The following is a 15,485-nucleotide window of genomic DNA, read 5'->3' as shown; positions in this document are numbered from 1 at the left end:
TCTTAGAGCTCTCTTAGCCCCACCCACCTTGCCGGGTGATTGTTGTGGGGATAATAACAACATACTTTGTAAACGACTCTGAGTGGGTGTTAAGTTGTCCTGAAGGGCGACATACAAATTGAATGTTGTTGTTACAGAATTTGCAGGTGACCATGGTGCTACAGGACTGCTTTTAAAATGGTCATCAGTGATGGACTGGGAAGTTAAAATGGCCCAGAAACTCACTAGGTTGAGTTACCTGTGCAGTGCCATGTGCTAGAGGTCACTTGGCTCCGACCTGACTAACCTCGTGTGTCAGTTCAGCTGTGCTGAGTAGCTTCTGCTATGCTATCAAAGCTATTGGAGTTTGGCTGTGCTTTCTCCTGGTTGCCAGTAGCCCCCTGGGCAATGGCCCACTGGGAACTTCCCTGTAAGTTAAATAGCCAATCCACCCCAATGGTAATTTTACAAAGATCCTCACAACCAGCTTCTTCTATCACATTTTCCACTTCAGTGCATTAATCAGAACATATTCCCAGAATGAGGTTGTGCATTAGATTAATCAGTGAAACCTCATGACCTACAGCCTGGAACTTACCAAATAAAACATGCCGTGAAAGTATGATAGAACTGGCTTTCACTGGCTAAAAATGCATAAATAATTTGTCTTTTTGTTACGTGGGCCAATTCTTTACATAAAGCAAAGATCTGAGGAAATTATTCCCTCAAAGAAGACCTGCGTTTGCCTTGATGCCAAGGTCAAGCAGAGAATAATATACACCTGTTGCAAGGGGAATTTAAGTAGTAGTTCCCACTGTTATTTTGTTAATTCTGTCCAGAATATGAGCAATGTATAACCTTCCTTCCCATGTTTGTATTCAAATCTACAAAACATTTCATTCCCCAGTTCTGTTACTCTCTTTCATTTGTTAATATTCTAGGTTCAGGAATTGGCATGGGGCTTCCTGGTCCTGCAGGTCCTCCTGGTCTGCCTGGAGCATCTTATGGAGACATCTTAGCGTTGCTCCAAGGTATGCCTTGCAGTCCTATCCAACTATCATGGTGGGTCATACATACAAACAAGCGAACATAAGGTGAGGGTATCTCACACTGGGGCTGCCAGCAAGAACTAATGGCCCATTGTCTGACTCTCCCCCACCCCAGCATGGATGCGTACAATTAGGTCTCCATTTAATTCAGGTTCACCTAATTCATTGGTGGCAGATTGCTAGAGATTAAACTGAGTGGTTGTATTCCAGATGGATAGTGGAATCCCTGCCTAGGGAAAAGCTATAGCTCTACGTTAAAAGGTCATGTGTGTCATATAGGTGCTTTCAGCCACCTACAGTAAAGGCTGCTTCTACAAACAACCAGAGCTAAATTATTGCAGTTTCTTCAATCTGCCCAATCTTCACGTCTCTACACACAAATAACAGTGTGAACCTTTTGTGTAAAGGATGGTGATTCTGCCAAGGAGATTGGGGTGTATGTGGCAGCGTGTGCGTGTGTGTGTGAGAGAAGTGCCTTGCCTAGCTGGCATAGAAGGGGCTAGTGTTTCAAGCACTCATTCACTTCTTTTGTTCTTTCAGCTTCAGAGTTCAGCGGCATTGTTGGGCCACCTGGTCCCCCAGGCCCACCAGGTGTTCCAGGCAGCTCTCTGTCCACCCTCACAGCAGAAGCTATCTTCACATACTTGCAAAGTAAGGAGTAATAGAGTCTGCCATATCCCCTGTTCTTTAGTGTCCGGTAGGAGCCCAAGACTTTATGGAGGAAAATCTGCATGGCATTCCAGGACAGAGTAAGGACATTTACCCACATGCTGTTCATTACAAGACAATCCACTATTTCCCAACATTATGACATCTAGATGATAAAGGGAGACAGGAACAGTGTAACATAATGGATCAATCATCCAAAATTAAGCCAAGCCAATGAAAATATCACTGGCCTAATCCCATCTTGGACCATATGAAGCATTGTCTTATCATTTGCTTTTATCTGTCCAACCATTTTGCAAGGACTATCTTTAAAATGCCAGGGAAATCATATTAAGAAAGAATGGTGGCTTTTAACAGAGTGTAGTAAGTTCTGATCTAATTAAATTTTATCCTTGAGATATTCTTGCTGAAAGTTGAACAAATATCTGGCTTTATACCAAGATAGACCATTGGTTGGTCCATCTATCTCAGTGTCGTCCGCTCTGGCTGGTTGTAGCTCTCCAGAGTCAAGGGAGCAAAGGGGGCCTTTCTCAGTGCTAACTGCTAACCTTTACCAAGGATCATTTAGCTGGAGAGATTAAGAATGGAACCTGCTCTTTCTGCATTGTTTAACTAAAACAATGTCTTCTTTTTGTTTCCCCAGGTGCAGGGTATTCCACAATTCCTGGACCCCCCGGGCCACCAGGACCCCCAGGCTTTTCAGGAACTGGCCTTGAGTCTTATGGTGACAGTATTTGGACTGATCAGTTCAGGAGTGAATTGATCCGATACCTTACCAGTAAGACAGAGAGACAGTCTTTTCATTCTGTTTGCTATAGCCAGCTGTTGCTATTCCTAAAATACCAAGCCTGAACCTCATCTTGGCTCTCTGCCTAGGGTTGATCTCATACTGTTTTGTAGCAGCTGAGAAATGCATACTCCAGCTGTTAAAGTAGTCCCCTGAAAAACTGAAAGTGTTCATTATGGTTTTATTTTAAGGAGGACTCATGAGGATTCTTTCCTTTGGAAGTCATATTTATGGAAGAGGTCTTTTATTTCATTTGTCTTTCTTTAATGGAAGCCAGAAGGCCAAAAGAATTGGGAATTCCATCGTGGGTGGTTATTGCTCCCTACATCTTCAGATTGACCCCTCCCCAATAAAGTATTTTCAAAAACTGACTCTTCTATAGGGGAGGCTTAAGTCCTTTCTCCAGTATGCTACTGTTGTGATTGGCATACAACTCCTAACATGTGTGAAAGAACAGAAATTCTGGTGCACATACATGCTGGCCCTAAGGACTTTGCATCATGTAAATTGGCCCCCAGCTAAACATTTTGCCTCTGGAGTACTACATGTTGGTGGAGATTTTGACAAGCATCCAGCCTGTTGGGTTTGTTTCTTGTATAGCATACTTTGAAGATATGAAGACTGTCGGCCATCTAGTCCACTGCTCAGTCTACTCTACTAGGACCTTTCCAAGGCAGAGAGAGGTTTCCTAGCATTGCTATTTGAATTTTATTTTTAAATGTAGGTGCTGGGAACGAAATGTAGGACTTTCTCTATGCAAAGTATGTGTTCTACCACTGAGCTCTGGGGATAGTGAATGAATTGAAAATACTAAATTGTGTGTCTCACTGTAAACCATTGTACATTGTTTCTAAGTAAACCACAACACTCAAGTGGGAACAGGATCCAACCTCAATTAGTGCACAATGGCCAACCCTTAGTACATTGCTGACCCATTCCTACTGCAGCGGAATTTTATCACGGGTCTTTACCTCTATTGCATTCATCCCTGGTACCATTCATGACTGCTCACACTCCTACAGATCAACCCATCTCTATCATCAGAGTTCCTCATGTTTAGTGCAGTGCCATTAACATCCTTTTTTTAATTGTAGGTGATGACATACGTGGTTTTATCAGAGGTCCTCCTGGGCCACCAGGACCACCTGGAGATGGAACCGCTATGTCTGGATATTACAGAGGGTCTCTAAATTCAGAAGGATCATATGGCAGGTCCATGACTTCAGACACATCTTATGATGCCACAGGGGGATATGGTGGTTCAGTGGGAAGTAATGGAGCATATGGTGGTGCACTTGGAGCAGGTGGATCTTATGGTGAATCACTGAGCACAGATGGATCACAGATGAGATCTGCTGGGGCAGAAGGATCATATACTGGTGGATCATTTCGTGGACCATTGGATTACAATGAGTTGGCAGTTCGAGTGTATGAAAACATACAGAGTAAGTTTATTCTTATGCTGTCTGAAGTATTCAGGGTAGATAGCTATATTTTCAGTAGACGGCTATACTTTTCTAAACAATCACTACACTGTAAAACTCTATTTTACCTATTTACCTAAAAACTATACAAGATGATTCTGGAAGAATATTCAGACTTTGGTGATGTAGAGAAATTACTGAAGATAATGGAAAAATGACTGAAAATTCCATTTTTGATAAAGTTGTATGGGCTTGATAGTACACTCACCTTGTTCTCTAATCAGCTTTCACAATTTCTGGCATTGACTTGGGACATGAACCTTGAACAGCACCAAAAAAGTTGTTTCATATGAAATCAATGCAAACAAAGAGTGTATTGTCGAAGGCTTTCACGGCCGGAGAACGATGGTTGTTGTGGGTTTTCCGGGCTGTATTGCCGTGGTCTTGGCATTGTAGTTCCTGACGTTTCACCAGCAGCTGTGGCTGGCATCTTCAGAGGTGTAGAACCAAAAGACAGAGATCTCTCAGTGTGGAGAGATCTCTGTCTTTTGGTGCTACACCTCTGAAGATGCCAGCCACAGCTGCTGGCGAAACGTCAGGAACTACAATGCCAAGACCACGGCAATACAGCCCAGAAAACCCACAACAACCATAGTGCAATAAGTTCCTATAAGTCTCAGAATGATGGATTAAGTGCTTGGAAATCTTGCATATCTTGAGTTGTTGCCACTGATGTGGCACCCATTATGCCCTTAAGACATGTCTAGGATTCAGCTGTCAGTACTCCACACCATACATATTCTTTATAGTGTTTGTCAAATCCTGCTGAAAGCTAAATCCTGCACATAGTGACATTCACATGATTTCTCAGGATTGGGATATATGCTTAGCAAATGTGACGATGTAATTAAGGGCCATGGGGAGTGAAAATGAAGATCTATGGCTCTTGAGCTTCAACAGTTAGCCTAAATGTATAAGCCAGACCAAAGCCCAAGGAAGAAGCAGACTTTGGGCTGCATTGTGGTATTGCACTACCTAAATAGGGAGTCCGCGCACACATTTTAAGAGCTCAGCTACAAGTTAAGATTTCTTCTGAATTTATTTTAAATGTTATTTTTTAATTTGCAAATTTAGCTTCAGGACTACTTTATCAAGGAAAACATGGACAGAACCTTAACATTCCCTCTCCTCTATTACCAAGCTACTTATACCCCATTTGGGGGGGGGGGATACAGGTATCTGTTAGTTTTCCCAAAGTGAAGTCATCCTGGCAGCTTCATTTGCACCAGAAAAAGATCATTTAATGTCAAAATGGAAGAAATGTTAATGTGTAGTTGAGCCATATAAGGCTATATTGGAATGCATTGTCTACTTTTCTGGGGACAATCACAGGAGCTCAGCTTCTTGGAGCTAGGATTATTTCTGCAATTTTTTGGACAGCTGAGTCTCATGTAACTTTTCTATATTTATGTGCCCAAATGGATTGCCTCAAAAAAGTTACCCCATAAATGCCAAATATTATATCAGACTTAGGTTGAATAAGTGCCCATGCTAAGAGCAACATATCAACTATGAATTGCATCTTCTTGGAGCATTTTGTGGATGCTTTAAACATGTATTGTTTTGTACTGGGGAAACAGTAGTTTCCAAGCATGAAAATTGCTCAGTTGTACAGCAAGCACTTTAGAAAAGGAGGGTGAATTATCCATTCAGACTGAAGGGAAAAAAATCTTTGTGTTTTCGGTGCTTCATTTCCCATTTGTGTTTCAATATCCCAGACAGAGGACTCCTCCAGGACATGATGACTTACACCATGCAAGGACCCCCTGGGCCTCCAGGGCCGCCTGGCATCAGCAGGGTGTTTGCATCCTATGGAAACGTCACTGAAGACCTCATGGATTTCTTCAGAAGTAAGTGGTATCTTGATTGTGCTTTCCTATAGGATACTACTGCATACCTCCACCTGCAGCTGTTCTTTAGTTGGGTAGAAAGTAGCCTAGCTAAGAATAGACTAACAAAGGGTGATTCCGCACTAGTGGTTTTCTGTTGTTCAGCTTCCAAATGACCTCAATTTTTCTTTGTATGGGAAGGCAATTCTAGCAGCAGCTTCGAAGTCACTGCAGGTTTTGTCCATTTTTTTCCCATCCTGCTTTTCCCCGACTTATTTGTCCATTCGCAGCAGGTTAGGGATTTTAATCATGCAAAATTCTTTATCCAATGTTCTCCCCACCCTTGCCCTTCTCTCTCACCCTTCAAATCAACTTAATTTGATTGGCCAATCACATTTTCTAAGCCATGCCCACTACTTTTCCCTTCCCCTTATTTTTTTTTTAAATTATTAAAAATGTTGCAACGTTTCAACAAGTCTATGCAGAAACATATCCTGTGTTTTTCAGCATCCCAAATTTGTTACTTGTTGCTCGCTGACAGCTGACAGCTTCTGAGGCAGAGGGAAAGTGGGGTCTTCGGTAACAATTTTCCCTCCAAATGTCAATAACCAATACTCATTTCATGATATCGGTGGGAAATGCTCTGACCTATCAGATGTGTTCGTTTGATGCAACATTTATGTGTAGCACCTTTGTGGGGGGGATTTTTTTAAAAAATGAAGACACACGTCTGTCGACACTTCCCCCAGAAAAAGCAATGAGGAATCGATGTTTATACTGGCAAATTCCGCATGATGGACTGTGAGCATGATGAAATGAAATGTCAATGTGAAACAAAAGCCTTAATGTGGAATCGGGGAGCGGTGGATTCATACGACTCCACTGCAGCATGACTGCTCAGCAAGTCCGATCAAAATCGATCACGTGGAATCCCCCGAAGTCTTGTAGCCCTCTGAAAAGAAACTGATACAGTCACTTCAACGCCTGTTCATTTTTTTTGTATTTGTCTACAAGCTTTACTATAACTGATAATTGCCAGTGTTCATGTATGCACACAGTCCAGCTGATCAGGGTTAAATAAACTACATAAACTCGTATTTAAAAGGTTTCCCATTTCTTGGTAACATTAAGATGGTTTAGATGTTCTGTGGCATATCTTGTGTTCAGGAAATTTAGGTCTTAATGCAGCCATGAATTTTTGCTGCTTTGCTTGCCTTATGCCGAGCTTCAATTTCCAACCTTCGAGTCATATTGCACTTCATTTGTAAGGTAACCGCCCTTGGCCGTCTGTTATTTACCAATCCATTGTCTCCCAGGAATCTTGTTTCGAAGCAGTGCCACAGTCAGAAACATTACTTAACAAGCGTAGGATAAAGCTGTGCAATCCACACTAATGGCACTAAGGCAGGTTCAACTAACCTTTTATCTCTCCAATTGGGCTGGCTTAGTCCTGTCCAGGTCAAAGCTTCTGCATGAACCCAAAGTTCAGGCACGATTTCTTGACAGAAGTTTGCATCAAGGGTGAAGGCCGAATACTAAAAGCTGCTCCTGCATGCCTCAGAAGCAGCCTTTGAGGAATCAAGATGGCATCACCCCCTGCCTGTTCATTTTTGGAAAGGTTTCAGCCTGGATTCTGAACCTTCTTAGTTTGCAGAGCGAAATGACCTTGTTTAAAGGGCCAAGAGCACAGAGGTTATCCATGGGGTGTTGGCCAGGACTGAAAGTTACATTATTATCATTGCAATAAGTGGTCGATCTTCATAGACATGCTTTTATTTTTTATTTTTTTGCTTTCTGTAGCTTATGGAACTATTCCAGGCTCACCTGGACAGAAAGGCGAGATAGGGTTCCCAGGACCCAAAGGTAAGACTTTGGTTGCCACACCTGCCAAGATTAGAGAATCTAAGATAGAGAGATGGGTGCCCTGCAGTCCTCCCCTCTTTACCCAAACTGAATGGAAATCCAGAAGTTTCATTGTCTGTTCTGGCGTTCATAATATTTTTATAAATGTGCATTAAAAAGTAGCATGCAGTATTTTTGTACTGAATAATAAAATTTTCTTAAAATCTTGGTTGACTTGATAGCCTATTGTGGATTAAATGCAGAAGAGAGCCAATTTAAACCAAGCATCCATTTTACTCAGCACACTTTTGTCATTTACAAATCTAGAAAACTAGTGCCACATCTGAAAACTTTCTTGATGTGGCACACTATAAAATGGAGGCTGGGGGTTTAATCTATAGAGGGCAATTGGTAAAACTGGATTCTTATGGACTGATAACATTCAAAGATGGTGCTGCTCTGTATTATTTATAAACAGGGCTGGTCCAACTGGCACAAACTTCTCCAACTGTTTGCAGGAGCTTTAGGAGTGCCATTCAGTGGTGCATAATCTGAGAATTACCCACAACCTTCTTTAGGTGTTTCAAAGAGTCCTGGGGCACACTGCTTTCTCTCAAACCATTTGCATGAAGTGGTTTGAGATGAAAAATTTATTTGTACCAACCTTATTGCCACCGCCTCTAGCTAGACAAAGGCATGTATTCAAGAAGTTTTGTTACTCCTTGTACAAGCAATTTCAAATGACTGGTTAGATAGTCATACTAAAATTATTCTTTGGTTTTGCAGGTGATATTGGATCAATGGGGCCACCGGGTCGCCAAGGCCCAAGAGGACCAAAGGGTGAAAAAGGCGAGAAAGGTATTTATTTCCAAATTAAATGAGTGCTTTATGTAAGAAGTGTAGTGCAAATTCAACAATGTAAATGTGCTGGTCTTCATCATGATTTTAATCCAGTGGCACCTTAGAGACCAACAAGATTTTCAGAGTGTAAGCTTTCAAGAGTCAGAGCTTCCTTCTTCAGTCATGAGTCTGAAGAAGGGAGCTCTGACTCTCAAAAGCTTACACTCTGAGAATCTTGCTGGTCTCAAAGGTGCCACTGGACTCAAATCTTGTTGTTCTGTTGCAGACCAACAAGGCTAAATGGTCTTCATCATGATCCCAACATGCCCTTCTGTACCTGTTAGCTTTGAGGAAATCATCCTTTTAAATGGAGACAACTCACCCCATAGGCAGTAGTCAAGACAAAGTAGAAAAACAATCACTCTCAATTACATTCCTTAAGTTAGAGAATGGGACGTGTTACATGGCATAATCCCTGCATGCACCATGCATCCATGTAGGAAACATACAGATTGCCATATTTTATTTTTTATTTATAGTCCACCTTTCTCATTGAGACTCAAGGCGGATTACATATCGTGAGTCAATGGTACATTGAACAATGCCAGAGGATCTGGATAGCATAAAATTTGAAGACAAGCAGAAATCCAATACAAAGCTGAAACAAAACATAAGCAATTTAAGATGATATTAAACAACACAGAAACTATACAGGAGGAGCATACTTGTGGCAACAAACAGTATACTGGATATAGTCTACAATCCCTATCCCTTTATCAAAGCATGTTTCTGAACCATTTCCTTACAGTACAGCCCTTCTACCTGTGTAAGAAAGCTCTCTTGAATAATTCAGTTTTGTATAGTTTGCATGGTTCAGATGTAATTTGGATACGCCTGAGGGATCCTTAGGATTGAATGCTTCCCACAGTCTGAAAATCAAATTAAAGAACAAACAGCAGATTATGGTTATATCTAAACCATAAACTATGGTTTACTCTCTTCTTTTACAAACCAGGATTCCACACTCTGGTTTGTAGAGAAGAATGCAAACCACAGTGTTTGTTTCAGCAGCAACAACTGAGTTTCTGGAAAAGTTTCAAAGTCTAATAAGACTGCAACACACAAGAAGAGGGAGATTGTGCATGAACTGGTGGCATTGTTCATAATATAGCAGGCCATGGTTTGTCACGACATCTGAACCATGCCAATGGCATACATAGGCTTTCCATTTTATTTACAAAAAATGGAGTATACTCCTGGGAATGGCAGTTAACTCACCTTGTTGAATTTTAATGAAATAATCCTTTCTTCATCTCCTTTTTTTAGGTGAACATGCATATGGACGAAGGAAAAGGAGAAGCATTGGGGTCTAACCTAAGAATATGGATTAACATACAAACTTCATAAATTGTTCATGGGTGATTTCTTCTGTTGCAGTAGAGAAAATACCTAAATTCCAGTGACTTTATTATTAATTTGCCCCTGAGACTTAGCAATTGAAAATGATATTCATGATTTTATTTCACTGATGTCTAAAATTTGGACGTTTAAAAAAGGGTATTTCTTTGTTAATGCCTGTGAGGGTTTAGAATTGGTATCTAAGCCTCGGGCTTTTTATAGCATTGCAGGTCACTAACCTTCAGGATACACCCCCACCTAACTTTGCCAAATAAACATTAGAATGTTTCAGATGAAACTGAAAATCAGATTCACAGAGTTACATAAATCACCTTGATGAGATGGAATGTACATGTTTATCCAAAATGACCAAGGATCTAGATTTAAAGAACAGATGTGGTTGTACTCCAACATGTGGCAGTTAGGAGCATAACCAATTTCTTGTTTAATGCCAATTGCTAATTGCATTGCAAAAATGTGAAGGACCTTGGGGCTGTTAGTATTAAGCACTTTTTGTTAGAACTTCTTTTTAAAACAAAAATGTTTGCTGTGGTGCTTTCTATTGCATTAAGTGAAAAATTCCACTTTAATATACAGCTTCCCAATTAAAGCTTTGTTTATACTGTAGACTCTCTTTAGTGGAAACCAGACACTAAAGTATTATGACAGACAGATATGGGTGGTGGCAGAGGCAAGCAGACACAGTCAAATGTGTGCTATGGTGCAGTAGCACTGGACACACTGCTTACTCTACCATACTGAGCTCAGTCCCTCCCCTTCAGTGAGATTTATCTGGGACAACTCTGCCCTCTTTTGCCTGTTTCCAGGGCTAGTACTCACTTTCTAAAGCACCACCTGCTTTAGAAATGGGCATACACCATTCCCATTAGCATGTACTGATATGCTACTAGGGGGCTATATGCCACATGCCTGGGCTGATGTTTTATAATAACAGTGTCTTGAGGTTTGCAACAAGGCAATCATCACTTTCACCTAGGCAAATTTGCATGCCATGATTTCCATTACTACATATATACATGCATCTAGTAGCAAATGGTCAAGTTTGGCCAATTGCTTTTGTCAAACTTGCTGTGATGACATGCTGATAATCTTCCTAATTTAGGCCATAGTGAAAGCACAGCATCATGTAGATAACTAAAATGTTTGTTTTACTAAGCCAGCTCTAAACAAGACTTTCTATAGCTCAGGGAGCTTGTGATGTTTTCAATTATTAATAAATGGAACTTGTGAAACTCACAAAATTTGCTTTGATGAAAACATTAACACGTTAAATCCAGAATCACTCATATGTACCTGAAAGTTATCGATACACTAAAAACCAGGGCGCTTTTTAGTCAGCTTTAATTTTGACTGTGTGTTAAGATCTGGTCTCAGTATTTTGTTACTATGGGTAAATAACTTGACATTAGAGCGAATAAAAAATGGGAAAAGGACATTTATTAGGGTCACAGAAATAAGGTGGCACGTTCAAGTCTAGGCAGATTGCCATCCTAGCTGTCTTCCTTGCCAAAAATTTTACAAACATGCATTTCTCCAACAGCCCCCAATATACCCCAAGCTACTTCTCATACTCAGGAGTACTATGTAATTTTGCATTACAGACCCTTCTGCTAATTTACAGAAAAACTCATTAAGCAACTCAGCAGATGCATGCAAATCCTTGGGTGCCACTGTGCTGCTCTGGCTTGTGGCCATTGTTAAGATGATCCATGGTAAAAAGGTTCCCATCCCATCTTTTCAGTTCGAGCTGTGGTTTTGGTGAATACAAATATAAGGTGAATATCTTGTAGTTACTATTTTCTTGTTTGAGAACAGACTGTTCAATATACAAAGAGCTTGCTGTGCATTCACACACTGTAACTGTTAATGATACATCTTTTTTTAAAAAATAAAAATAAAAATACCTTTTAAAAGTTGTGGTTTTTCCTATCCTTCCTAGGGTTAAAATGCACCCATATCTCAGTCACCTTATGAGGAATGAGAACAGGTGGTTGGCAGAAGCTTAAACGTTATGGGCTCAAAAGACCCAAGGTCTTCCCCACCTCTCAGGGGAGGGTGCCTGTCCTCCCATTAATAGAACTATTCAGTTCAGTATCCCCTGAAAAAAGGGTGTTATTTTTTTCTTCTTTTTTTGCCTTTAAAATTTTTCTTTATTTTAACTATAAACTATACACCATAACATAATAAACAGTAAACATAGAGAATAAGGAAAAAAAACAATTCTAAACATGACACACTAACAATACATATATCTATATAATTAAAAGGGAAAGGGAAAAGAAGCCCCCCCCCCCCATTACACTACAGGCTGAGTTCCGATTTTCTCTGCAACAAGTATATACCATTTCTAGAGTCACACTTATTCTAGGTTAGTCGTAAAACCCCTCTTTTTTCTGTTGTTCATGTTTCTTAATCCATAAAGGCAGATGTCATCAAATCCTTGTTATCCATTTTATGCAAAAAGTCTATTAACTGTTTCCATTCAGTCAGGAAGTTAACTAATGTCCTCTCTCTAATCAAGGGTGTTATTTTTTAGTGCTCCTTACTTGTTAAGGAGGACAGATGGAAAAGCCTATTTTAGGTCCAGCTCATTTGATCTTGTATTCTTTACATTTGAGCTTGGCTGCCTTATTCACCTCTCTCTTTACCCTTCCTGCAGAGAGACCCTCTGCTTTGGGGAGTGCAGACTGCCAGTGGCAGAATTCCAACACCTTAGATGTTCACAAAATGCACGACAACCAGGGTATTGGGATGCAATATAGTTTTTTCCCTGTAGTCTGTTGATGGCTGGTTAAAGACCCTTTGCAAAGCAACCCTCTTTTTTGTTGTACTAGTTGAAAAAGTTTCATCTTAGTCGATCCACATTTTACTAAGATTGTTCAGTGTTTTCACTTTCACTATTGCAGTTCTATGCTCTTATAAGCCTGTATGTGTCACTTGGGCAGAATGTGGTCCTCAGTTTAAGTGTCACACTTCATAGTATACCCAAATTTGTTTTCATATTTCCTAGACAGAGCATATGTGCACCATTCTCATGTATTCAGTGTGCTGCTCTTCCCAGGGCACTCCCGTGATGCTGTGACTCTGAGATTTAGTCCCCTCTCTGGGGCTGCCCCTATCATGTGGAGGCCTTATGGGGGTATGCCTCCAGATGGCCCTTGGTCTGCAAAATGACTTTGTCATGCTACTACTACTTTCATCAAGAGAAATAGATATACCTTATCTTTGTATTTTGTTTTACTGCAAATGCTCCATGTCATTGCAATGTTTCCTCAATTAAATGGTGCCAATTCCTAGATACTCTGATTGGAGGCATGGACTATTTGGCCCTGCCACACACTGTGATGGTCCATGGCCTGCCCGTTTGCTATCATGGATCCCCATCACTGGGGAATGCCCTTGCCAATCCACTGACAAGGGCCATTTCCACACGGCTTACCTTTTGCGGGAACACAGTGTGTTCGCGTGTGATAACAGCGTCTTCCTGGCGCGATTTTGCGCATGAAGACGCTGTGTTCCGGCAAAAGGTAAGCCATGTGGAAACGGCCATTGTAATCAGTTTTCATGTTTTATCCTTGGGCTGGTTTTTGCTGTGCAGATGGTTCTGCTAACAGCACAAGGTTAATAGATGGTGCATATTATCTGTCCTTTCTTTGGCCGCATCCTGCCTGCTTCACTGTTTTCATTGTTCTGGTGTGGCTCTGCTAAGTTTTCACTCCCACTGATGGCTTTGGCAGTTTTGGTCAGCACCTTTCCCTGCACTATAGCAGCAGTCTCAGGGTTTTTATTCTGAGTGGCAACTGCTGCTCCTCGATTACTATATCTTGTACCTCTAAGTGGGTAAGAGTCTCTATTGAGGCTGTAGCAGGACTGAGACCCTTCTTCTTGTGCTATTGACTATGTTTGGGACTCCAACACTCTAAACTTTCCTCTTCCTTACTGGATCGCCAAAGACATTCAAAGTAGGGGTGTAACCCCTTGTTGTACCTCCCTGGTGCTTCATGTTTAGTGTACAGCACTTTCACCTGTGGAATGAGCACACTGTGGATTTCTAGCCTATGTCCACGCATTCATCAAGTTCTACAATGTTAATGTGTCTAATGCCCTGGCCAGGATTCCCTCTAGGGGTTGGCTTTCAGTCCTCATGTCTCACAACACGATCGGTTGTATTAGTCATTCAGGCTCCAGGAGAGACCTGGCAGTATCCTCACACAACCCTTCCTTTGTTGGTTGAAAGAGGCTATCACACTCTCCCTTCAGTGCATGACAGTTCAATGCCCTTTTCCTAGCATGGCTGTTCCCACTTTCTGCATTCCTGCTTGTACTTTGGCAGGGACATTTTTAGAGAACTCCCAGCTTATTTAAAAGCACCTCTGGGTGAATGCCAGTGAGATACTAAACACCTGTTGGGAAGATGGTCCTCCATAGTCTCTTACTTTGAGAGCTTTACACCCACCTCCTTCAGTGAGCTTGCTGCTCTACCAATGTGGTGCTGCATAGAAGCCACAAAGATGAAAACAAAGTTGCTCTTATCTGTAACTGTTGTACATTGTGTGGTCTTCTGTGTAAGCATACATCCCTCCCACCTGCCCTGGTGATGGGTCTCCAGCGGCATGGGGTAGGGGGCTCTGGCAGCATAGAGAACTGAGGGAATAGCACCCCTCCTCCTGGTTATATGATGTTTTTGGTGGGAAACTGCCAAAGGGCGGAGGGGTGTTCCTAGAAAGCTCTAGAAGTCTTCCTCGTGGCCTGTGAACAGAAGCCACAAAGATGAACCTTATGAATGCAATGAACTCCTAGGAATCTTTGGAATCTGACAGTCTAGAATTTCCCATCAGACATGAAGGATGGAGGCTGATGGAAAAGATAAGGGCAAAGGTTCCTTCACTTAAGAAGCTAGGCATGTAAGCTATTCTAGAAGAGTGTCATGTGACTGGAAAAAAGAAACTTGAGTTCAAGAACTTGGGTTCTGCTGGACAGAAGCAGCAGAGAGGAGGAAACTGATACCTGTATGGAAGAAATTAAAACAATTCTTGAATCCTGGTATCTCTGTTAACATTAATTTTTTATAATGAAGAAATGGGAGATTATAACTTTTGGGGGCTATGTCATTATGGAAAAAGGCTAACATGACATTCAAAGTCATTTGAGAATTTTGTCGAAGTAGAAGGTATATTATCTTTTGAACAGGTAATTGATAAGATGGAAGGAATAAGACTAACATTTTATCAGTTCCTTCAGATAGGACATGTTATAATGGCACTTCATAATATATATTGGCAGTATCATTTAAAACCTCTTATGAAAAAATATTAGGAATGATACCTGGAAAGATTGCCTATTTTCTTTCATTAATTTGAAACAGTTATCATTACTGAATAATTATTTGTAAAATGGGAAAGGCTATTGGGAAAATAAATCTTTACTGATGAATGGCAACGGGTTGGGGAAACGGAACCCAAAAAATTTATTTCAACAGATCGTAAGAATTTTTTCCTCAAAATATTATTCAGCTGGCATACATGCAAATTGTCTAGAACTTAGGATATACCAATTGATATATGTTTGAGGTATCAGTCTGCTTGTA

The 15,485-nt window shown here is 41.0% G+C and overlaps 1 protein-coding gene across 4 annotated transcripts in view; it reads left to right on the top strand.

Moving 5' to 3' along the window:
* COL17A1 (collagen type XVII alpha 1 chain) overlaps positions 1 to 11,524 on the top strand; it is a 78,444-nt gene extending 66,920 nt beyond the window's left edge. For all 4 annotated transcript variants that reach the window (XM_054982948.1, XM_054982946.1, XM_054982947.1 and 1 more), the window contains exons 50-57: positions 921 to 1,010; positions 1,569 to 1,679; positions 2,341 to 2,475; positions 3,579 to 3,929; positions 5,687 to 5,818; positions 7,598 to 7,660; positions 8,426 to 8,497; positions 9,806 to 11,524. In XM_054982948.1, the coding sequence (XP_054838923.1) occupies positions 921 to 1,010; positions 1,569 to 1,679; positions 2,341 to 2,475; positions 3,579 to 3,929; positions 5,687 to 5,818; positions 7,598 to 7,660; positions 8,426 to 8,497; positions 9,806 to 9,852 (1,001 nt within the window). In that variant the 3' untranslated portion in view covers positions 9,853 to 11,524. The remainder of the gene's footprint in view (positions 1 to 920; positions 1,011 to 1,568; positions 1,680 to 2,340; positions 2,476 to 3,578; positions 3,930 to 5,686; positions 5,819 to 7,597; positions 7,661 to 8,425; positions 8,498 to 9,805) is intronic.
* Positions 11,525 to 15,485: the final 3,961 nt, after the last annotated feature.

This window comes from Eublepharis macularius, chromosome 6, assembly GCF_028583425.1.
Source record: "Eublepharis macularius isolate TG4126 chromosome 6, MPM_Emac_v1.0, whole genome shotgun sequence".
NCBI classification, from domain to species: Eukaryota; Metazoa; Chordata; class Lepidosauria; order Squamata; family Eublepharidae; genus Eublepharis; species Eublepharis macularius.
The sequence above is the reverse complement of the archived record's forward strand: the minus strand, read 5'-3'. Positions and strand labels throughout refer to the sequence as shown.